Below are 26,163 nucleotides of genomic sequence, written 5' to 3'. Positions count from 1 at the left end.
GCTGTACAGCCCAAGAGAAACCTTAAGACCTTAAAAGACAGCATTGGAAAACCACTGTTCTGCGACGTGGCTCTAACTGTAACTGACATCCAATTTAACTACATGCTGCATTTGAGATAAGAGGATAACCTGAACAATCTTCAGAAGAACCACCAACAGGTAAAAGCAACCTATACAGCTCTACCTGTTTTATTTACTCAAGGCGGCACATATTGAATATTCACTGTTAATGTTTAAGAACTGCATAAGCCTCTCCAGAGAGCTGGAGAGCACAGCTGATGGTCACCAACAACTCGAAGTATGGTGGCATGAGCTATGCCAAGAAACAGCGGTGAATGCCTGCCCTATTACACACATTCGTAGTCTTGTTGGGTGGCCAAACACAAGGCATCCATTGACTGACAGAGCATTATTCAGCAGCAAATGCCATGTGAGACTAATACACTGGCTCTAGTTTTAAAAACAAGAAAGAAAAGAATTTCCATTTCACAGCATGACATCATTTGGAAACTCTTACCTTACACAAAACCTCAACAGGAGTGGACATTTTCTTTTCACTAATCTTTTCATACTTTTGCTTCTTTGTTGCAGCCTGTGGAACATGTAGGTCACAATATAAGAGATATTGTGCAACACTGGATTAACAAGGACAGCAGCAAAAAAAAAGAAAAATCCTTTGGTCAACCCTAAGTATTTTACACGAAATCTCCAAGTCCTACACACTTACTGCAAAGAGAATGAAGGTCAAGCTGGTATTAAGATTTGGATACAGTTTAATACCATTTGTTGCAGTCTGATGCTTCCCTCACGTGGCGTAGCTGGTGTAGTTCTAGGTGCTGCTTTTGACCATTAAACAGACCAGACTTGCCTATCTACTTGCCAAAGTTGTATTAATTCCCATTTAGTATCCCATTCAAGTTCTGCCTATGTGCTTCAGTACACAGCCATTACAGTAATTTGCTGCTAAAGCGTTCTAGTGTTCCACAAGCTGCTTGCCTTTGGAAATCTAACATCTGCAGCTGCAGCACTATTTGAGTTACACAACACTCACACAGAGGAAGAAAAACAATTAATACATGGAAACAAGTCATTGAAGTCTCTATAACAGAAAAAAGAAATACCTGCCATGCTTACAGTTGGATTCCATACATAATAATACTTGAAACAAGTATGTTTCAGCTAACAATCATTCAGTTTTGCCATAAACTAGACTGAAGATACCATTAAAGCTTAACCTGGTAGAAAAGAGATTTCCATGCTCTCTGCAGCAATTCAGATAGCCACTAAAAATGTTCTTTTCCACTTCCCAAAGAGGGTCTCAGCCTTGGACAGGACAATAATAATTTGCAAAGCTGATGGTAAGCTATTGTTTAGCATAAATTTTAGGAGAGTCAAACAATACACATTTTGCCTGCTGTACAAGAAGCAGACAGAATCTTTTTTCTACATTCTATAAATATCGTGCCTTGGGAAAAGCTGAAGGTAAACATTATATATAGCAACCCACCCCAAACAAGGAGGCAGAAGTACGGTTCCCAAACATTAAAAAAACAGGGAGGGTGGGGAGAAAAAAAAAGCAACATTACCTACCTTTAATCCTTGCCAAGGCAGGCTGGTTCTGTTAAAATACATCAATACATAGCCTAGAGACTCCATGTCATCCCGGCGACTGTAGAAAAGGAAAGAATAGCCCGAATTACAAATTTCAGCATCTTACTACTTGAAATAAAGTAAGAAATCATTGTAAAACTAAAACAAACCAAAAATATGCAAAGAATCAAGGGATAGTTAGTAGGCATTGTGTATTTTTTTATCTGTAGCTGCAGTAGAATACTTGGAGTAAACACAAAAACTTTGGAAAATAAAGGAAAAAAATAAATGGGTTTCCCCATTTAATTAAGTAGCTTGGTAGTAATCGAAGTTTTACCTGTAGGAACCAAGGAATACATTGCAAGAGAGATGCATGATATTAGTCCTAACTTTTTCAGGAAGATCAAAATCTTTGATCTAATCTTTTTTTCTTCTCCCCTGAACCTTGCATCAGTCTGGGACCAATAACGAACATCTAGGCCCAAAACAGCAGTGTATTCACAAAGGCATAACTCATTCCTTTTCTCACTTCTGTTAAAAAAAACCACAGAATTGCCTGCACAATTTTTACAAGACAAGTCATATTCAGAAAGGTGCACGCATCAGAGAGGTGCCTCTTGGCATTCTCCCCACAGGAAGTCTGTTTCAAGGCAGCTGGAGAACTCCAAAGTTAACTCTCCTTCACTGAGAATTTGCACGCTAACTTTTCAGGAGAAAAAGCTTCCAATTTTTTTTGTACTGCATATGCCCCAGATCCATGCTTCAGGCACATGAATACCATCATACTTTGCCGCACAACTTTCATGATTACTAAGGCTAGCACGGCTCACTGAAGTGGAAAAAATCCTCCGTGATTTTTTTCCTCTTGGCAAACTTGCCTCTTCCCAGCTGTAGTAGAGTCAGATTTTTCCTGTGACTGTCTCTCTGCAGCTGACATCTATTTAACATGAGAAAAAAAACTAGCAAAAACCTTATTTCTCTCCTCCCAGCTCCCTTATCAAGAGAAGTTGACAGGTATAGCTGCTGCTTTGTCACTCAGGCAGATCTACAAGAAAAGCATTTAAATGGTGGCAGGAAAGACTATACACCTACTACCCTCACAAGGGAGTAAGAGGCTGAGAAAGTGGGAGTGCTAACAGGCTTATACATATGGATAAGGGCAAAACAGCTCCCTTAAAGTGAGAACAACCTCTAAGAACCAAGACAGACCTACCTCTGGATCTTGGCACCACAGGAAAGAAGCTATAGGTGCAGCTTCACATTACGGCCAAGCCAGCGTAACCACCAGCCATACCCCCCAAGCCTGCCTGTCAGCCCACACTTGTTCTAGATGACTTCTTGGGGAACCACTGCAGGGAGTTACCCCAAAAGAGAATCAGCTCGGCTTGCTGAGGCACCACATTGCAAGAACAAAAAAAAAAAATCACTAGCTGGGGCCAGGGTTCAAGGATGAGACTGGTTCGCGCCCCTTACCAGCAGCTAGCTCTCGGGTCATCTCAGCAGTAACACGAAACCACAGCCGTTGGCAGAGGGACGAAAAATGATACGAAGACCACAAACTCCTGCCTGCAAAGCTTGCTGATTCTATTAGAATTGTGCATTTTAATTGTCAACAGAACCCAGTGAACCAGTATGGGGCCATGGCATAAAATTATGTTTTCTGAAAAGACAGTGGTAGATTCGTGAACACACAAGGGATTAATAGCTTCCATCCCCCATCTAGTTCATTCGTTAATTTCATGATTTTTTTTTTTGTAGGAAATTTTTAGTTTTGCAATCTTTAATGGATATATTACATTTGAATGTGTGCTGATAAAAATGATTTTCAGGACTTTGAAAACGGGATGATACTCCCCATTACTGAACCAAGAAATGGAGAACACTGCCAACAGCCCCTTAGGAATAGCTGTCATTAAATACAGGAAAACATGTTGTGTAACAGTTCAACTATAGCACTAACAGCTGAAACATTCTGCCATAAGTTTCACACAGACAGTTTAATAACTTTTAGCATATACCAAACTACATTGAATTCAACACCAGTAATCCTTTGCAGCTCCCTCCCTTCACTGCAAGGGCTAGCATGGCTATTCCCTTAAAAGAAAAGCTTAAGTTCTGCAAAATGTATTTACATTGGAAGTTACACCACCTGTCATTTACCCTACTGGATCCATGTGTCAAGCTTAAACAATGTTACTGACAGACAAAATATTCTTAAGGAACCTTAAGGAAGTTAAAGCAAAGAGGAAACGTGGAACAACTTAAAGCCCCAAGTTGCATGTTCTGTCAACATTGGCCACTAGAAATTCTGTCATTGCCATCTTGATTAAATTCAAAGTTATAGGCATAGACATTCAGGGAATTTTGGCTATGTCTAAGAGACCTCAGCATCATACAGCACAGCTGGAGTATTATACTTAACACAATATATTATCTAGGCACTCAAACAAGGAACAGATTTGAGCTATCATTTCATCACTCGCAATGGCCTAACATTAAATTCTAAAGAACCTGAAGTGCTATTCTCCAACAGAGTACTGCTAGGATACTGTAACAACAATATTCTTTTGATCTGGACACTAAAAACATGTTTTTTGATTAAACAGAAGTCAAATATATATAGACGTGTACACAGATATATGCAGTGCTGCAACTACTGTTACAGCAGAAACCAAAACAGCATGAGTGAAGCAGTCGTGGGATCACAAAGTCTCACTTGCAAGCAAGAGGATTAACAATAGTTTGGTAACTTGAAGGGAAGTCACAGAACACCAGCTTTAGAATACCCTTTCTGGCCACGGAATTGCATCTCAAGCCAGTCAACACTGGCATTAACAGGTACCAACACAATCAGAAAAAGGCAAAATTGTATCTGTGAAGGTCCTCTGACAGAGCCACATAACAGCGTATCTTGTCCTAAAAAAAGGAAGTACACAGAACATCTACCTCTTGTTTGCAAGACAGCATCTCTCCAAGAAGCAAGTTAGGTGCTTTGGCCTTCTTTTCCTATCCTTGCATAAGCAGCCAAATGGAAAAGCACTTGCAGAGAGATATATACACTTACTCATAGAAAATTAGTTTAGAAATCTCAGAAGCTTACAAATAAGATCATCTTGCAGCCTCAAAGAGCACAATGGTAATCTCCTTGAACTCACCTCTGCTCAATGCCAAGATGTGCGTTGATACTGGCATATCGAGCTGTGCCAGTGAGATTTTTGTCTTCTCTGTATGGTATGTGTTGCCTTGTCCTGTTGTCCCGGTACTTTTTGGCCAAACCAAAGTCAATAAGGAATAACTTAAAGAAAAATAAAAACACATTATATTTGTATACAAGGAACCCCCAACCACTTTCACTAGGCATTAGCTACAGTTTAACACATCCACACAACCTAACAGCCTACAGTTCAGAGGAAGCAAAGTAACAGTGCAGAGTCACAACTAATTTTAACTAGTAAGTTCAAAAACTTAAAGTGAATTAGTTCAAGCCTTTTTTCAGTCCAGTGGAACAGGTTAGATTGTGCTACTCTGCATCCGTAGCTTAGTTCTACAACTGTCTTAGGTTACTACTGCAGTTTGTATCACATTAGCTCAGTAACTACAGCGCACAATCTGGGAAAAAACTGATTCTGCAAGCATACACTTCACAAAAACCCACTCGCACTAGAGCAGCACATAGATAGTTAATGGCAACTCAGCAGCTTAATGCAAGTGATGCACATCCTATATTCTTCTCCATGTATCAAAGAACACTGGCCGTTTTGCAGAGCATAAGACCAAAACCTCCATCAGCAAACAAGACATCTTGCTTTCAATCATATGCTCTTCTTAAGACTACCAGAAGATGACCACAGCCGCAGGAAACCCTTGCTGACGATATTAATACAGCCAGGAAGAGCCTAGTACAAGGAATCCAATTTAGGTTTCTAATAATGAAGCTTGCTCAATGATTTGGTATCTAGCAACAACTGAGTGCATGCCAGTTAGTGTGCTAACAGCCAGCCAATCTACAAATGTTAATACAGACAATACCTTCTTGCGACAAGATTTCAGGACTAGGCAAAAAAAACAGCTGAGGCAGAAGTACGTAAGGAACATTTCAAATTCTAGCAATCGGTCTCCAATCTACTTATCTGGCTGAACTGTTTCCAAGGCTGGATTAATGCTACAGGATCAGGGACTACAACCCCTACAAATTAATGAATACTGCAAAAGTAACTGGGGAGGGGAGATGATGGAAGATGAGATAAGGATCGAGAAGTTCTCAGTAAAAACCTATTCAGCATCACCTTAAAGGTGATTCCGGACCAGAAGATACAGCTTTAAATGCAAAGAAGTATTGAGACGGATATGCAGGTATATCTGCATTCAAGAACAAAGCAGGGTCACTCCAGTACACTGGAATTGCTGTGAATTATAACACGACACTTGACATGGATGAATGCAAGACAATGAAAGAGTTTCTGAATTGCACAGTAGATTTTATAATTCTGGTTGAAGAATTTCTAACTATAGCAGTCTATACAAGCAAAAAGAACATAGTTAAAACCCTAAAACCTTCTTTATACAGCTGATGTTAGAGCAGAAATCCTTAAGCTGAAGTTGTGCTGTGACTTACATGCAACAAAGTTTTTGTACAGTTGCTTTCTACACACTATCCTACTGAAAATCACCCTGAAAGCCCAGAATGCTTTGAGCAAGAGGAGGTAAAACAGGTTTTTAAACTGCATTTCATAACAACAGTTTGGGAAAGGTGGCGGTGATCTTTTTGTTGCACCCACTACAGCTACCACTAGAGGTAGTTATTTGCTTAGTGAGCACGGAAATGTCCTCAAGCTACCAGGAATTTAGCAATTTTGATATTAAACTCCTAAAGCAGACAGTATAAAGTTTATATGTGATTACTGTACTGCAAATGCAACTTTCCTGCAAAGCTTGACCTCAAATGCAATCCTCTATTTTCTGATTAAAGGTCCACAATCTGATGACAGTCTCTGATGTACAGTTTGCAATAACTTCTTTCACAAGGTCTTTGTCAATTAGTTTTAGTAAAACACTGTGCCTCGAGAGGGAGGGAAACTAAATGCTACAAATGCAACATTTTTACTGCACATCTAGTTAAAATTTAACAATTAAAAGCCTTCATTCTTTCTTTTCTGTAATCTTCTGGATCTTGCCATTAATGTTACGAAGGGACAAAGTCACAGATCATGATTCAATATAGTTAACATTCAAACTACGCCTCTAATACACAAATAGCTGGTGTCTAGTTCTTTGTTTAGCACAGACTTGTCAGATTACTTTCTTCAGGAGCTAGAAAAGTAAATTACTAAGTGATGTTCTGGCTCTTCCACTGCTGCTACAAGCTCTAAACATTAAATCTGAGAAAGGTAATTCTGTATTCTTCAAGATGTATGGGTGGTCCTCTTTAAAAAAAGACAAAAGACAAAAACAGAGTTAATTCATAAACATAGTCCTGCTTTACACTAGTGAAGTTATTGGATATTTATTGTTTGACAGCACTGACTTCTCTGGGGAAGTTTACTCCATTCGCCAGCTTCAGCTCATTCTGTATTTTCCATTCTGGATGGGCAGAAGGCACATGAGTAAGTCCACCTCAAAAAGAGATGGTGGAAGATTATAGCCTGATTTGGATGAGTACAGAACATACCAACGTCAACCACCAAACAGAAGTATTTCCACAGATAACCTCATACCACCTTAATTCTGTTTGTTGCATGATCAGCAGGAAACTGGAGAAGTAGGGCAAGATTTTTGCCAAGAGCAACTAGAGAAGTAGATCAAAGTCTCTGCCTCAACTGATAAGCAAGTTTCTAAAGCAGGCAACAGAAATCTGTCAGCCTGCATACAGCAGCTAGCTGTCTAAGATTTAATACTTGAAGACTTATTGTGGAAAGCTACAGGCTGATGGTATGGCAAAACTCCTCAGCTATGATTCATATCCAGCAATTTCCAGTTGTCCTGCTAGAAATAGGCATATGTCTTCATTTCTTTCCAATTCATCTTCTTTTGAAGAATCAGGAGCACTACATTTAGCACTAGATAGGCTCATAATTCTCCAAGCTTATTGGAGTAGTTTGATTTTATAAGAACAACAGATGAAAATGAGAGTCTCGTCACACGTTTGGAAAGATTTTGAACAAAAACTACATGGGAAAGTCTGGTTGATGTGATAGCAGAACTGCTCCATGGGCATTCAAAGACACTGTGGGAACCCTACAGGAAGGCAAGCAGACAGCTGTGCACAGAAGCCCTGCTATTTCATTTGGGTGGCACATCTATTGTTCAACACATCCAAGAGCTCGCCTTTCCATTTTAAGGGACAAAAATAAAACCTGCTTCTGCATCTGAAATCAAGCATGTACATTTAGCCCTTCTTAAAACCAAGTTTAGAAATAATTTCACAATTTAAACAAGCGCCACAGGGAAACATCTTAGTAATGTTACATGTTTGCCAAGTATGTCTGAATAATGCCAACATAAGAGGTGCTTTTGCGAGGTCTACATTCTCCAGAAAAAAAAAAAACAGAACCAAAAAAAACCCAAAACAAAACCAAACAAAAAAAGCACATGAATTTGGGGTTGAGGTTGGAATAGGAGACAGTTCAGACCTGGTTTAATCCTGAGAAAGATGGGTCCTGAGAAGTACTAACAGTCATGCTTCTTTTCCTCTTCCCCACTGGAGATTCTAAACACTGAACAAACAATAGAGGGTGGCAGTGCATCAAACAGTATTGCTTACATTGCAACAATGGCCGGCGCAGACAGGCAACACCGAGGCATTCGAGAAAGAACAAGGGTAGCCAAATGCCATCCTTCTTCCACCAAGCACTGTAGTTTTCCAAAAGCTACGTATGTTTTTATTTTATTTTAATATTTTTTTTTGCAAGGAGAAAATTTGAAAGATGAGGCAAGGTAAATTTCAACTGCGAGCCGCTCCAAAATGGCACTGCCTTACCAGGGATAACAATGGTGACATTTGGCTCTATTAAAAAAGGAAATTGAGGTTTTGCTTACAAAAGCATCCTTTGGTTCCACAAACTGCCCTTCCCCCAAAATACATTTAGAAAAAGTAAATCTTCAGTAAGGAAGAGGTAGAAGGCATTTAGTCACCTTAAAGTTTACTTTCATAAGCATGCAGGGCTTATTTCTAGCAGAGCTGAAAATTCATCTTTTAAAGTGGGAGCCAAGTATCTCCCAATCACCAAATTAAAATTTGAAAAAAGTTTGTTTTTTAATATAACTGACAGGAAGCTACTGGAACAAGATTACCATGCTATTCTAGTATTTGTGGCTGATATTTTCCTTAAATTGTGTACAGTCATCTTTTTAAAAAAAACTATACCTTTGGAAAATTAAATACTGTGTGGTGGCAAGTGTTCCCTAGATAAAACACCTAGTTCCAAACTGAAGCAACCCAATTCTCCTTTTGCTCGTGTTAACCTATTGATTCACGTTTCTGTGAAGCATCTCTGATCTCTAAACCCCTGTATCAGTAACAAAGCCCACGCTCACAGAAAGTATTTGCCACCATAACACTGCATGGCTCCCTAGTTAATATACTAACGGGAAAAGAAGAAAAATAACTTTTATAGGCTTTTTTTCCAGCTGATGCAAATCTAATGTGTTCTTCCACTAAAATAAGCACAGCAGCACCTTCTAGGCCATTAATCCGCATCAAGATGAACCAGAGGGCAACAATGCCAACCTAGCATGACTGTGCAAAAGCATAGAAAAATGGTCCAAAAAAGAACTAGAAATCAGAAACTAGAACTAGGAAAAAAATAAAGCTTTATTTTTACTCCAAGTCTTGCCAGAAAATTAAGGAGCCTAACTGCTCAACACAGCAGAGAAAAATAGGAGCTCTACAGAGTGAAAGTATGAAACTTGGGAATGAGCAAAGTTTAACAGCAACAGGATTACAAAAAGACTACCTTTCAATTAGACTTACAAGCTTTTCCAACAATGGTTGTATCTAAACATTCAGTGCACTGCACCTCTTCAGACAAGAGCTGTTACCTTACATATTAATCAGGTTTTCCCCTTCTAATGTTCATGGCCCTGAAGTTGGCATTCATACAGGCAAACAAAGGTAAACATTTTAAACACTAGTAGTGCCTAGAGATTAGACATTCTCTAACGGTATATATAGAAAATAAGTGGGAATCTTGCTTCCAATAAACAGCTTGATCATGTACATTTGTTCTGAAGTTAATTTCTATTAAGTAGCATGCTTAATGCATTGCCAATGCTGCCTGTCTGCCCGAGCTTGACATACAAATAGCAGGATTAAGCATATTTCACTCAAGACTAAAAATAAAGCCTTATATACAGAAAACTTTTCCCCCCCAACTGCAAACATGCACTTCTGACTATGTTTACCCACCCAAATGTGTAACAACTTCAGCCCACCCCTCCTCCACCCACCTTTTGTTCACATACTGAGTTTTTTGTTGTACAACATATTCAGGTACTCTGAAGTTTTCCATTCACATATTGGCATAGATTCATTTATTTATAGACAATTGATCTACATGTCGACTATTAGTCTTATCCACAATTCTGGTGGCTGAAGAGTTCTCTTTACCAGTCTGTCACTGTAAGATTTAATGCCCTGAAGACTGGTAGGTCAGGAGATCCCACGTTGGTACTTTCTTTTCATCCCAGGAAGCCATCCCCAAAGCCACAGATTTGACTTTATCATTGAGAAAAAAATGCTATTACAACAGTCATCTCAATAACGAAACTCCATCATTGATGAAAGTAACAAAGCATTCTCTAGGGTTAGTTTATGATCTTGTTGCAAGCCTAGAAATCATCTTGCAATCAAGTCCATCTCAGAGGGCAGGTCAGAAAACCCATGCGTATGCCACTATTTAGTAGAGGACACAAATCCAAGTTCTCACATCAAAGAATCATGGTTTAGCATCCAAAACATCAGTTTCAGCAATGAATTTTAACAAGGCTGTGGAGCTTGAATCAAGTAACAGCCATTCTCTTTGGATCTTTTAAACACAGCATTCGACTAACCTTATTACAGTGACGCCCAATACCCATTAGGAAGTTATCTGGTTTAATGTCTCTGTGTATAAAATTCTTTGTGTGCACATATTCAATTCTACTGATCATCTGTAAAAAACAAAACACCAACAAGAACAGGTGAGATTCAGTAAGAATACAATTCGCTTAAACCTTCAATTAAAGCCTGACTTTTTAGCCGTACCTTCCTCTGCAATGTAAGTTTATAATTTGTTTGATGAAAATAAAGTCTTTTATATGCTCTTCAAAGAATTTTTTTTTTTACATGTTAAAATTCTATAATCTTTGTCAGGAGCTTGAAGATTAAATACCTCAAATTATTTCCCATACATTCAAGTTCATCTTCTAACTACAGTGTCCCATTAAAGAGTAATTTACTTTTTTGAGTTCAAACAAAGCTTTTCTATACCTACCATGAGAATTTTAAAGCTTGTCTCTCCACATGATGCCCCACCGCAGTTATTTATTCAGCTAGTTATTCACTTAAGCATCACTTTTTCCCAGGTATTTTTCGTAGAGCAAGTAACAACTTTGTGGCCCACACTATCCTATCTAGACTATTGCAATCCAAGAATGGCAGCTGCTAAAGACAAGTTCTGATACAACTGTAGCATCATATATGGTCATGCTATTTCCTGTACGTGAGACCACAGCACACAAGTTTATATGTTATAGCTTTTCGGCTATTAAAAAACACTTCATGCAGTCTTTAGCGAGTGGAACTGTTAAAACATCATATCCTTAGCAGCTGTTCTACTGTACTATGGCCTAAAAGCCAGTTTCATACACTGACATCCTACATTCCAGCTGCATCTCCCAGATGACAACTAATTAGCATTTACCATACAAAGGAATACCAGACAAGAACTATGCAGATTCTCCAGAACCGCTGTAACATCCTGACTCTAGCTAAGCAAGCAGGCAAATGTTTCTTTCTAGAGCAAGCATACCAGTCGCTTAAATCAGCTGAGAAAAGGGACAGCTGACCTTGTCTCCATACAACTGCTGTGAGCTTCCCTGGCCATGAGCCTGGGATTCTACGAGCATCTGGCCAAGTGACAACTTGGTACTAACATCAATTACGTAATGTTAGATGAAATTTAAACTACCACTGAAAATTTGACTCGTGAATCCCTTACTGCCTTCAAGTAACTGAGGACGGTACAATCGAGCTATATGCTAAATAGCAAGCGGCTATCTCAAATACCATACATGGTATCATGACAAAGTCTTTTTCTAGCAATTGGTATATTTCAACTACACTGATAGGCACTCCTGATGTCCTATTAAGAAGCATGCGAGGCCTTCGTTAAGTTTGAGGTGGCATCTCAATAACAAACTTTCTTAAACACAGCAACGACCAAACCAGTATTTACTAGCTCATGGTCTGGTACTAGGAATTACAGGAGCTTGGGAGCACAGTGAAATTCAATGAGAACAGACCCATAGTCTTGCACATTGCCCACCTGCCAACACAGCTGGCCAACATGAACAACTTCTCATTGAATCAGACCACAAGGGCAGGCTGCTTCAGACCTCCTCCCACCACCCCCATGGCTAATGCTGGCAACTAATCCACTCTTATTTGCCTGCATAGTTTAAAACTGTACTTCTCAGATCTCTTTAAAACTGTATTTCTTGGATCCATAGCATCAAGGAGCTGGTATCTCCACCGCACTCCCACTGCAGGTTCATTTTGTAGGCCACAGCACAGAGAAGCCTAGTATTACTTTGTTCCTACAGAGGTCCAGTGTTTGTTTAGCCATGTAGAACACTGCTTAACACATTTAACCAACTGAAAGAGAACCACATTACACAAAATAATTCAGGGTTTTTAACTTCCTCACAGTAAGGTTTGCACATACCTGGTCTGCTAGCATAAGTACTGTTTTCATCGTAAACCTGCGAGAACAGAAGTTGAAAAGGTCTTCAAGGCTGGGACCAAGAAGATCCATAACTAGAACATTGTAATCCTTTTCTTGACCATACCACCTGCAACAAAAGGTTATTCAGTGTTAGCATGAACTGTACAAATTAGTCATCAGTAAGCATTGGTGAGACAAGCATCAATTGGAGTAAGTTATACTTTTGAATATACAGAAGTGATCACCCTCAAAATGGATATGCTTGTAGAACATCAAAGTTCTAGGAGAAGTAACTTGATTCTATAACATGTATCTTACTGCTTCCAAGCTCTCTGTGCTTAGCTGTCACCTGCACGAGCTCCTCTTGCTGTCAACTCTAAGACAACTATCAGTACAATGGTTAACTTTAGTCAGAGAAGTAAAGTCAGCACCTAGGCAGTTTAATTTCTAGTTGCTATAGTAAGAAATGCTTTCCCCACTTCGCCTCCGTTTTTATTAGGGGAATATTCAACAAAACCGGCAGCAAACAGAGCCACAGAATGACTGAGGATGGAAGGCACCTCTGGAGGTCATCTTGCCCAGCCTCCTATTTAAGCAGGGCCACCCAGAGCCAGCCGCCCAGATCTGTGTCCAGACAGCTTTTCATGAAAGACGCTCCAGTCTCCTTAATCACCTTAGCAGCTCTTTGCTGGACTCTGTCCAGTACATCCATGTCTCCGTTGCCCTGAAGAGCCCAGAACTGGACACACCACTGCAGAAGTGCTGAGCAGAGCACGACCACCTCCCCTGACCTGCTGGCAACACTCCTCATGCAGCCCAGGATATCACTAGCCCTCTTTGCTGAGCATGAGCCAGCGGTGCCCTGTCACAGTCTAGGAAGCTAGCTAAAAACTAGGATTATCATCTCTCATTTTTCCTGGAAGCAAAGTTTGAGGACAAAACAGAAGATAAAATTAGAACTGTACATGTGCACACTGAAGTTTCTCTGAAGTGGAAACATCACTGTTGCTGTTTAGCAACAACCAAAACAGCAGAATTAACAACCAAAGCAGAAGCCATCACGTGTCGATATACTGAGGCGTCAGTATGTAGCTGAACTGAAATCTGAAGAACACCTTACAGTCTTATTAGTTTCCTGCATTATTTAATTTCACAGAAATACTGCTAATTGCTTTAGGCTTTGCTTTCAGGTAGGACATCTCTGCAGCATACCAAAGGAGTTCATGCAGTTAATTCTTTCTACCTCCTCATTCATTCAATCAAATTTAATAAATATCAACCAAGCTCTACTGCACTATTAAGTAGATAAAGGCTCTTTATTAGGTTTTCATTATACAGGTAAAAACATTTAAGTGTCATATAATCAAAGATACAGATGTAGATATCTACCTTCAATCACAGCCAAGCAAACCATGGGATCAACCCATAGATGTCTGATATGTCAACTTGGGGTAAAAAATTAACAACACTGAGGATGAGCAGAAAGCTTTCCATGCATAGTTTTCCTTCCAGTCCACATCTAGCATTCCCATCATAGTACTGTCTGGCTTTATGTGCAGCTGGGGGAGCATTACTTCACCACCCAAGCTGTATGAGAAGACCCTTTACTTCTGCAAGTCTCAGCTGTGAAACTCCCATACTTGAAGTCGGCACCGAACCTGAATATTCTCCTCTAATGTCCTTCTGCACATTCCAGATACCTACTGTTAAGTGAGAGGCATGCATGAGAAATACTATTTAAGAAGCTGTGCTAAGTGCTAGTACATCACTGCAAAGATTTAATACCTTATTGTTCAGAAAGCTGCATTTTGCCCTTGCTAGGCACGAAATCCTTAGGACAAGGACCTCGTACAAGCAGTCTATGGATGATGTAGTGACTAGCTGTCTTCTGGAAGAGACTCGATTTCTGTCAATATTGATGCAGCCAATACACCAAGATACTCCAGAGCAATAGAGTGAGGGTAAAGAAAAAAATATATCAAGCTTCACCCCAAGCCCAGCAGTAGCTGGGGCTTGAAAGAGCTGTACAGACATTTTACTTCCACTTTAAACCATGACTGCGGGAGACTAATGCACAGTTGTCTGGAAGATTGTTACTACTGATAAAGCTGACAGATTCCTTGGCACTCTCACAAAGGATTCCAAGCTTTGTCAGGTTAAAGTAAAATATTTACAGACTGCAAAGAAAAGATTCTAGATTTGCATTTGGTTCAGGAACTACTAGCTGTACCTTCCCAGCGTTAGGATGCTGGTGGAAACCAGGCACTTTCAGATTCGTAACAATGCATTATGAAGTTATTATATGTGGGCTGTGGACCATAGTCATTACATAACAGGTCAGTACAGGACAAGTTTCATTCCCTACGTAAGGAGGCGATACAGAAACTATACATTTTAAAGCTGTCATTCCATTTAAGTGCCAATAAAACATCTTCCTCCGGCATGTCAATGATAGCAATACTGTAAGTACTATTTATCTTTTTTGCCTTCTAAAATTCATTAAAGTTATGATCTACAAAAAACTTAAACTGACTCAACTGGAAAAGCACAGTATGTAGTATTACTTGATAAAATACTTGACTTGTTAGAAGGGCACTATTTACACTGGAATCTGACACCAAGCCATGAATCTTGTACCCTTAAAAGCTGAAAAGACTTGCCTAGGTAGGCACTTTTAAGAGTTACTAGAAACCAGTTTTAACAGCAAAAGCAACCAAAACCAGTATTTTAAATATACAGCGTAGAAATTCAATATGAGATATGGTTTACAAAAGCTCTTATTTGACTGTAAGCCAGCTTTATTTCAGGAATTGCTCAATATGCCTACTTCTCGGTTCCTACCAAAGTCATCTATGCAAACTGTTGAGTAGTTTTGGCAAAACTCTCTAAAAAAACTCTAAGTCACATTTCAAAATGAAACATTACAGCCATCCAGAGCAATGATAACTGGACCAGATGATCTGCCTGGTTATTCTTTCCAATGACATTTGGCTTTACTGTGAAAAAGTCTCAAGAATAACAAGCTGAATCAAAGCATTCTAAAGCCTGCCACTGTATACAGTAAATCCAGATAAAGATAAAACATGATTTTCCTCAAGAAATGGAAACTCCGTTTCAGAAGCTGATTGTAATTGGTCAGTGCAGTAATGGTTCAATGCCTGAGACTGCACTACAAAGGATCGTGTATCAGCTTTCAACTAAATGAATATAATTTTGTTAGAAAATGAAAATAATTTAGTTAGAGCATTAGGAAAAAAAGTGAAGCTGATGAAAGAAAAGCCTACCCAGGGAAAAACATTTGAGAAGTACTTGGTTCCTCTATAGGGATCTCTCTGCCTGGGATGCGCAGTAATTCAGGTTGATTGCACAACATCCATTTAGCCTACTTCCACATATACATGAGAAAACTTTAATCTCCTGACCATTTTACACTGGTAAAAAGCACTGGAGTAATGTGTGCTTTATTTACTTTGCTAACACTGCAAGTAAGTTTTCATTTCCCTTGGAACACTTCCAGGCAAAATGGGATTAAGAAGTACGGCTACATCATGTCCATTCACAGTGCGTCTCATAGCTGCTACTACTACTGGCAGTGCTGAGTGAAAATGTTAGAAGTCTTGGCTCTTGCTAAGAAGCCTTGGAAATTATGATGCTTAAGAGCTTGGCAAGCACACCTTACTTCCATAATCAACATGGGATGGCATATGATCGCACCTTTTGGGTGAGCACTTTGGCATTTAAGTTTTAACACTATGGGGGTAAAGTGCAAAACAATACGGCAACAAATTCAGCACACCCCGACAAAAAAATGCTAGTCTCTCCACTGGAAATCTTTAGGAGGTCCAACATCGCATCAGCAGTGAGACTAGTAGTGAACTACTAGTATGAGGGAATGATCAATACAAGGCCCTAAGCAACTACTAGATGCTACCAGCATCTCAAAACACAAGTTTTCCAAGTGCCTCTTAGAACTCCATGGACTTTTTTGAAGCAAACCTGGAAGCAATGATTTGCTCTCTCTCATATACTAAAGTTAAAGAAGCAATACATTTTAAGCAAGGAGAGTTCTGTAAAGCAGGAACAAGAGATTTAACTACCTGACAGTTCACTTTGGTTAGATAATGACTCCATGTATGAGTTACACACCACAAATTTTCAAAAGAAACATGTAATTCCTAGACTAGGAAAATTCATTTAACTCATTTCCACAGTGACCACGTCCCATTAGGACATACTGCATAAATAGAGAATATTAGTTCTATAGCACAGGTCTAGCTATACCTCCTTATGCCAAATAAAGGCAAAATATAGATTATCAGCTTGCTAAACAGATATAGAACACCTTACTGAAGGCTTCACAAAATATTAGCAGGACAGTATTATTAAGAGCTCAGAGTTTCCCTCTGAACATGCAATGTAACACAGTAACATCTGATGCAGAAACGCAGTCCATATTCAAGCTGTAAGGCGTGCCCCAACTCATTGCGTGCATGGAAATGCTTTGTCATTCTCCCCTGCCTTATCTGTTCAAGCCTACAGATCAGTGAGAACACAGCAAAAAAAAATCCTTTCTGAAGCTCTCATGGTTAAAGCATAGTTAAAGATCTAACAGTGACCTTGATCTGACTTCAGTGACTTGTCTAATTCAGAAGACAGAGACTCACCATGTCAACAAGTTTCCAAATCATGTGGTTTAGCAGCCTGATAGGGGGCTGCTGTGTAGGCACACAGTTGAAACTTTTTGTAACATCCTGAATTTCAGGGTTTTAGCTCCTTGCTGAACAACTAAGTCACGTGATGCAGCGGTTTAACAGTATTTAGTTTCCAAATCCTGCACAGTAAAGCGGGTATGACACCAGATCACACAACAAATAAGTGTTTACTCAAACTTTTTTCATTCCCTTAACTAACCTTGAGACAAACAAGTGAAGTACTGATGCACATCTAGTGCTTAGTAGCAAATTATATAGGTCGGATCTACCCAAACCTTATTTTTTTCTGTTTTCAGAGCTGCATCTTTCAAAAGTCGTATGGTGTCTATTTCAGCAACTGCATGTTTCCTAAATAATGTCAATGACAAAAGAAAGGTTTGAGAAAACATTTGTTAATTGGCGTTTTAACTTTTTTTTTTAAACTTTTAACAGATAAAACATTATTCATCATATTCATCATAACATTGTTCACATTTTGCATTTCTTTCCTTTAAAGAGTCAAACTGAGGTAGATCTGTTTGCACAGAGCTCAGCAAAGTGATAACAATTCAGAAACAGACATTAGAAGCCCAGTTACAGACTACTGTACCACTTTACAGTTTTACTAGATATCCAGCATTTTTATCCATTACATTGATTGTCTTGTTGTAATTTTAATCGTCAAAGCTGTGTGAACTGGTCAAGCACTAAATAAAGTGATTCAGGAAATTCACATGAAGAAAGTCTTAAACTCAAATTGAGACAAACTAAAGTTCTGAATAACTGTACAGCTATTAGTCATTGGTAAAGAAAACCCAAATCCCAAGTACTCTAGAACCATGAAGGCAGTGAAGGCTTAATGCAACCTCATTATGTCTACAGCCTATTACATATATAAAACAAGAACAATCTCACTGTCACAAGGAGTTTTTCCTACTACCAAAGCAACTATAACATCACTCTTTTGTTTTAAGATCAGAAAAGCGCTCCTCAGACACCTGTTTTTGTCAACTAACTTAACTTCTGCTAAAGGCTTCTGTGAAATTGACTACTATCATCAGCTAGCCAAGTGGAGGCCACAGCCATATGGAATTACAAACAGAACTGCAGCCAGGCATGCTCATGTTTGAGACAAAAAAATATCTCCTGGTGCCTCAGTGCAAGGAAGACACAACGATTCCGTGACAAGACTTAGACAGTTAAATTCTAACCTTTGTATTCCAGAATTTAAGCAACAACTTCTCAAAATATTGATGAAAAGGCATCCAAAACCCATTGTATTCGCATTCAATAAAAAGGTCAATTTGGACTTTTGAGATTACATTAACTTTTGCCACTGTCCTCATCCATACTGTTTTACCCTATTATCACTCAGTCCAGTTCCATTCAGTGTTTCCCAGCCTTTTGGCTTTCAAACACCAAATGGATAGTTCACGTGACACAAAGTGGAGATTGCCAGAAGAATTAAGGTAGATTGAAAAAAGGCTATTAAAACGAAATCAAGGTACAGCGAACAAGCAAGCTGGAAAGAACTACTGCAATTACCTGAATTCACTTTACTAATTAGTTTGACAAGTCAGCAGGCACATGAGCACGAATATACAAGTCTGGAAGGCCTCACGAGCACAAAGGATTCAGAGATCCAAAAGAAAACCTAATGACACTAAATTGATGAATGCTCTGGAACTCTATTCCACTTCTGCAAGCACCAAGTCATTTATATAAATGTCTGAACTAGGCATTAGTCAGATGATAAAACTAAAGCGAAAAAAACACAGACCTCCCTATAATCATAGGTTTCTAATATCAGGCTTCACTGAAAAATAAGCAATCCTAACCAATAGAAGTACAGGTGCTCAACAGAAACTGGAAGACGATTGATATCAATGCTTAAGGCACTGACGTTCCTTCACGTGGCAAGCAACATAAAAGCCCTGTCACCAACACCCAGGAAAGGAAATCCAGATCAGAACAGGGACAGGACTTCGAAATGGATGGGAAGGTGGTGACCCCTGTAATCACGCGTTCACACAGCTCAGCAACACAGCCAGGAAGTTACGCAACTGTTCTTTACAGATATGGGAGGGCTGTAAAGAGGGAGAAGGCTATTAAAAAAGAATGGGTAAGAAATAAGTGGGCACCGACTGCCTATAAATATAACATTCATCTTTAGGCACTGAAGCTCTCTCCGAGCACAGAATCACGAGTCCTGGGGTGTTAACCTGGCAAGTTTTAACGCCGTGCCTGATTCACAGAAAGAACAGGATGTTAACCAAAACGAGCTGGAACAGGACCAAAGTGATCCCTTCTGGCTGCATGTTCTAGACTTCTCAGGACAGACATCCAAGAAATGAAGATACTTTAGAAAAATCTCTAGAGTATTTTTACAGGCAGAATATACTTAGAGTTTTAACAGATACGGAAGCAACACACAAGGCAGGCAATCTATGGTTATAAGATTCATGTCTAAATTCCCACGTATTTTACATCTCTAGTCTGCCTTTCCCAAAGCTGGAAAAGCACTTCTCAACTGTTAGCTGGGTGGGAACCAGTAATATAAATGAACTTAACATAATATGACATGACTGCAATACTGAAGTGGAATATTTAACAGATGTCACCTAACATTAGTTGCCATGGTGAGTACGAATTAGGCCACCCAAGTACTAAATAAAGAAACAGCAAAGAACACCCTATGTTATGAAGTTAGGTAGGCTCTATAAATAAAGAGCTGTATCACTTTTTGTACAGTTATGAGAAAAATATGAATATATTAAGTATGCCAGTGCAACTTATCTGCCAAGCAAAAGGGTTATTTCATCTGCCTAGTGTTATGTTGCATGCATACTTCCAAGCAGTCGACTTGCTGCTTTGCTAGCTGTTTAATGAAGTAAATTAACAGCTGGTAGGAAGCGAGGAGAACATAAGTCATATTTCTTCCATAGAAATCAAAAGGCTCAATTCAGTTGAGAAGGTAAGCCATTAATCTACAGGAATTGCTGAGGAAAACAAACCCTTTCAGTAGGACCTCTGCTGATCATCTGTTCCAAACAGAGTAACACCGAACTGAAAGTGCATACCTTTGCAGCTGTTTCGGCAAAGGCTGAGCTAAGACTACAGGAAAAATCAAACTACAAAAAATTGTTTTTTTTTTTTCTTATTTTCAAAATGGGTTTTTTCTTGGCAGCTTCTAAGGAGACCAGTGAAGGCCAATTAAGACAGAAGTTTAGGTAGTCATAAAGCATTAAAAAGAGTTTGTTTCAAGATGTCCATTCTCTCAGCAGAAACACTTCAGGGATTCATTTCAAAGACCAGCTTCCAATTTTACTTTGAGCTATCAAAACAAAAGTCTTCCTCTTATCTACTAGAGTAGTTTTGTCCTTCAGTAATGAAGGTGTTGCCCTTCAGCATGATGGTGTTAGAGGAGCATATTTACAGATTTTTAAGCACTGCTTAAGGAGATCAGAATTGAAAGTGCTTGGGGAAAAATTTGTTACAAGAACAACCCTAAGATTACCAAGCTTGACCATGTTTTTCCACTGCATGTATTACTTAGTGAAGATGGAATATGGGTGGAGTCTGTTACTAACAAACTATCCAGCAACATGGCAGAAAGTCACCACTAAGAGCAAAACTTTTATATGCTTTTACAGATTTTCTTTTAGGCCCGCAACTTTTAACATGCTACACACTATTCTGGAGATTACATAGCAGTACATAGGTGACAATATTCAATTATTCAATTTCTCAACTTCAAAATATTTTGCAAGAACTTAAAGTGTAGGAATTTACTTGTTCAGGTTGCAAAAAAAATTTAAGTCAATATCTTTTGTTTTTAAACTTATAAATTATTAAATTCAAGTATCACCTTAATTAGCCACACATGCAACTGAGTACTGTATCTCTTCAGCCTTGTCTGCTCTTAAGCAAAATACTTCCAATACCTCATCAATAGCCACAGATGGATCCAGCATACCGTTCATTTCTAGTAGAAAGTAGGCAACAAGTTATCCCACTATGTTATCAGGAAAAGAAAAATGGACTTCAGATTTTTTTTTCAAGAAAAGTGTATCTGAAAAAGTACCTAAAGATAATCTTCATAACAGACACAAACAATAATTGGTAATTACCAGAAATTGCAAAAATCAAGAGTGGCTGACACAGATCGTTCGAACAATTACTCTTATAAAGTCTGCTTTAACAGATTTACACTATAAACAAAACAACATACTAAACTCAAACACACCGTGCTCCACTCCTCTGAACCAAGACCAAGAATTTGGGAATAAAGGCAGATATTCCAAACTAATAGGATCAGTGTCTGGTTAACAAGAAGATTACAGCTAAAAACGCTTTGCAACTGAAAACTGGGGGGGGGGGAAGAGAGCTGATGGCTGAGAACAATGAGAATAAGCCTACCAGAATATTGCAGACTTTGCATTGTGTCCTAAAGGCCGATCAGATTGTTAGATATTAAGCTTGGTTCAAGAGCCTTTTGTCAAAAATGAAATCAATACAACCAAAATTTGTGAAATCAAAACCTTACCACTAAGTTTGTGAGGTTTTGTGAAACTTCAGAGAAGTTCAGAACCCTCCCTACTCTTCCAGAAAACAAGAAAAAGCAAAATCGAAGACCCTCTTCTGAATTTAAAGGTGTGTAGAACATCCAGAGAACATAACACCTTCTCAGTTTCTGCTACATTATGTGCAAACAACGCATTGTTACAGTGCAAGTAGCAAGTCCTCTCTCCACAAGTGAGAGCAAGCTCGCAGTTAATCCCACAGAAGTACTAAGATAAAAATGCTGTTGAGCCCAGTTTATACAGAATGGCAACAGGAAAAGCTTGGAATGATTCCTAGGTTTTCTATTACATGCTCTATTTATGCTGTTGTTGCTTAAAGGCATCAAGTTACAGAAATTTTAACAAACTTATTGAAAGAATTTTCTTCAACTTGATTCATCCTTCTCAATATGCTGAGCCAAGAACAGCTTATTCCAACTGGACAGCATATCATTATGAAACAATGGCAGAATGAGTATTATCAATTACACACGCAGAGTGACCTAAGTACAAACTCATACGTTCCCCCAGCTTGTCAGAAACGTATGTCAGAAAAGCTCGAAATATCTGGAACGATATGCACAGTAATTTGACTTTGGTCCTAGTCTTTGTTAAGCACCTCAGTGATGCATCTCATTTCGTAAGGCAAGTCCTCCCCCCTAGATTCAGGGGGCAATGAATTGTGATTCTACTGAACATCTCATGTTTCAATGTTTGTCAGAAGAACTGCGCAGGGTATTCTGCTCAACTTCGTCTTCAAGAAGATAAAAACACAAAAATCCTGTTTTAGGTTTCTTCAAGCATCACCAGATATCATACAGCAAAACAAGTAACAAAAGCATAATCAAAGAACCTGTCAAGCAACGTCTAATACATAAATTTAAAATTACTGCTGCTTCTGAACATTAAAAAGACTTCCAAGAATTTTCCAAAAAACACTTTTCTACAAAAAGCCTCCTAAGATTAACACTGTGAGAACCTGAAAGCAAAAATCTTTAGGACTCCCTGACATTATCAAATAGATCACACGCCTCTAGGACAATAAGAATCTATGTCTAATAAGAATCTAATCTAATAAGAATCTATGAGTGTGGTCTCAGTTGACAATTCTTACCCGGACTGTAGTAATCTCATTTTTCTGGGACTGGACAAAAAAACGTGTTAAATAAAGTTCCTCTGTGGTGATGAGACTTTTAATCAAGAGTTACTGGTTATACAAAAAAGTTAAGTCATATAAAAATACATCAAATACAGAGGAAAGAAAACTTACAAGATGACTGCTTTAAATGAAACTAGAAACAAGTTTCTCAACACACAAGCTGACTTCTAGTATCTCAGCTTGAAATAAAATGCTCTCATGAGGCATTTTAACCAAACGAAATAGCTTACTTTTAAGAGCAGTTCACTTCTGCTACATGGGAAAAGTTGGAAAAAAATAAAACCTTGAGCCTCATTATGGCATCAAAGTCTTCCCCCCCCCCAAAAAAAAACAAAACTAAGCTTAAGCATGCTTGCTCTTCCAGTTTTGTGATGAAACACCAGATACCCACTTACTTTGGCTGTTTTCCCAGGTATCCTTGTTTTAGCATGCCACTATAGTGTGATGACTTTCCAATACGCAATTCCTATTCTTTCAGTTCTGAAATAACCCATTTGCACCCATTTGAAGAAAAGAGGGTAGTCTAAAATAAAAAACGAATCTGTTTTCACTTAAGCAACTCTGTTTAAACTACAACTGTTTCATACTGGCATGTTTATTCTATTCTTGCAGAAGGTTGTCATGAATGGAGAGGACAGATGGCCAAGACAACACTGTCTCCTTGGCTATAGAGCTCCAGCACGCATTCAGGTCTACAGTCAGCTGTGTTTACAGGGTCAGGGGAGCTATCAACCTCAGAAATGCAGACATATTTATAGGTTTTTGTTAAAATTAATGCAGTCTAAAACGCGTAAATCACTGTGTCCTTACAGTATGTACAGGCCGCTACGTTGATGCGCATGCAAAAAGGTGAAAGAAGAGTTAAGAGACTAAATGGAATCCACAGTTTGACCCAGAAGCTAAACTGAAGCTGGTTTTGTAGCTCAAGACACCAAATCCCTTTATACCATACTACAAGCATCAGAAATAACAACTGTTTATTTAAAGTGAGTAACAAACTTCAAAAAAAGGTCTTAGATAGAGTGTTTCTAGAGAAGGCTGAAGTTTCAATTTGTCTATTCAATGAATAGATTCAGTAGTTGAAACTGCCCAGTATAACACCTCAATAATCTCTGAGAAATGACTCCTCCTAGAGTCTGTTGCACCAGAACAGCAGTAATTTACTTCTAATCAGGAAATTATTTAAAACTCCCAAAAGTTTTAGACGGGGTAAGAAACAAGGAAGCTGCATAACAAGCAACTGGGAGGGATTAATCTTGGCACTTTAACTGTACGGAAATCGTAATGACGCATCTGTTGCGGGTAACAGAAAGGGGCTGCCATTTCATTCCTGGTTGAGGTTCTCTGCAGCCTCACGCCTTCCAGCACATAACTATGAAAGGAAAAGATACATGCCTGAGCACGTCCCTTGTCCCAACAGGAGAAGGGGGAGGGTTAATCACGTCCATCCGCCATTTTCTGAGCGGAGGAGGAAGACATGTTGGAACAAAAAAAAAAACCAACAAAAGAAAGCAGCCATTTCCAGTACCAGCCCCAAACTCTCAACCTCATCAAAAATGCTGACTCTCATTGTAACAATCTCACACTTTATTCTAATTACTGTAAGAATTTTTCATAGCTCAGGAACTGCTGCAGATCTCACTTTCACAGCACAGTATTTAAGCAAAAGAAAAGACAGTCAGGAGCTGGGGGGGGGGGGGGGGGGGGGGGGGGAGGGTTTACAAATATACATAACTAGTTGTTAGTCTTCAAATGAAGCATTTTTCCCAACAGTTTGACCCATCCCAGATTAAGTCTCTTAATGGTGGTGTCCTACCTCCTACTAACATTAAAGGAAAGTCACTGTACTGACATACACAAACTGATTCCTACCGTATATGTGGAATGCCAACTCCTCCTTGCAGAATCTTGTATAGTTTGCTTTCATACAGCAGCTGGGGATGTCTAGCCTTCTGAGACTCCAACTTCACAGCAACTTCCTGCAGTGAGAAGGAACAAGGAATCAGAGTAGAGCGTCCACCAAGCACAGCCTTGCCACTGGGGTTTAAGGGACACAGAACTTCAGTATTCCCCACACAGCCCTGCTGCAATTACTCTGAAGTGTAATTTTTTTAAACTTTCGGTGGTCAACGTCCTGCACTTTGTTGTCTTTTTAAATAAAATCCTCATCGTGATGATTTGTACACAAATATCCATCCCAGGTCATGAAATTGAGCTGGAAATGTTATGTCTTCAGATCCGTATATATGAGGAAGCACATACGTGGGTGTTTCTTCTTTACAGCTCAGAGCAGTGAGGGGGAGGAAGAAAAAAAACAAGGTAAAAATGAGCTGAAGAAACAGGGGATCTTCTTTGTTTCTATTACCGTTGATGAACGTGAGACAAAGTGTTCCCCAGCAGAGCAAGGGGACAGAGACGATCGGTGGCAGAGACTCCTCCAGCCGCTGATAAAAGACAAAGTACGTTCTCCCACAATGGTGATCTTCTCCCTACCACTTACCAGGCAAGCGCTGGGTGGGGGACACCACGGCCGTTAGGGGCAAAACCCAGCGGGCAGCGGAAGCCTCCCCCACCACGGGAAAAATCCCCCACCCCGGCGCCTCGGAAACGGCGACGGGGGGGTGGGGTGGGGAAAAGGGACCAAAACCCGGCTTCGGGGAGGTCAGCGCAGGTCTCCGAGGGGCACAAGCGGCCGAGGGGGTGCGTGCCGCCCTTACCTCCCCGTTGGTGATGTTGATGGCCAAATAGATGTCCCCGAAGGAGCCCGACCCGATCTTCCGCACCAGCTTGTACTTGCCCCCGACGATGAACTCGGCCTTGGAGCCGCTGCTGCTCGCCATGGCGAAAGGGGCGGCCGAGGCCGGGACGGGGCGGAGGAGCAGGGGAGGGGAAGAGAGGGGACGGGGAGAGGGGCGGCGGGGACAGCGAGGCCCGCCGGGCCCCGCCGCTCAGCTCCGGCCGGGCGGGCGCCCCCTTGGGCGGCTCTGCCCTGCCGCCGGGCCCCCCAGCGAGGCGAGAGGCGCCGCGCGGGCCGCTCGGGGGACAGTGGAGGGGAGGGGAAGGCACGCGCGAGGCCCGCTGGCTCCCGGCCGCCGCCGGCCCCTGTCACTCGGCCGCGGCCGCCGCCATCTTGTCTCGCAGCCACCGCTCGCGCGGACACAAAATGCCCCCAGCCTGCAGACGCCGCTTCTTCACCGCGCGGGGCACGCTGGGAGCGGGGCGGGGCGGGGCGCCCCCCT

General features: G+C 40.1%; 1 protein-coding gene across 5 annotated transcripts in view; it reads right to left on the bottom strand.

Moving 5' to 3' along the window:
- Positions 1-26,163, bottom strand: part of CSNK1A1 (casein kinase 1 alpha 1) — a 36,214-nt gene extending 10,051 nt beyond the window's left edge. For 3 of the 5 annotated variants that reach the window (XM_040573191.1, XM_040573193.1, XM_040573192.1), the window contains exons 1-8: positions 25,642-26,163; positions 24,797-24,903; positions 12,513-12,639; positions 10,639-10,737; positions 8,220-8,303; positions 4,746-4,885; positions 1,591-1,669; positions 518-592 (exon numbers count right to left, since the gene is read on the bottom strand). In XM_040573191.1, the coding sequence (XP_040429125.1) occupies positions 518-592; positions 1,591-1,669; positions 4,746-4,885; positions 8,220-8,303; positions 10,639-10,737; positions 12,513-12,639; positions 24,797-24,903; positions 25,642-25,764 (834 nt within the window). In that variant the 5' untranslated portion in view covers positions 25,765-26,163. The remainder of the gene's footprint in view (positions 1-517; positions 593-1,590; positions 1,670-4,745; positions 4,886-8,219; positions 8,304-10,638; positions 10,738-12,512; positions 12,640-24,796; positions 24,904-25,641) is intronic. The other 2 variants (XM_040573194.1, XM_040573195.1) reach the window with 1 other exon arrangement.

The sequence above is a fragment of the Cygnus olor genome, chromosome 14 (genome assembly GCF_009769625.2).
Source record: "Cygnus olor isolate bCygOlo1 chromosome 14, bCygOlo1.pri.v2, whole genome shotgun sequence".
Lineage (NCBI taxonomy): Eukaryota > Metazoa > Chordata > Aves > Anseriformes > Anatidae > Cygnus > Cygnus olor.
This window is presented reverse-complemented; position numbering and strand designations above follow the sequence as displayed.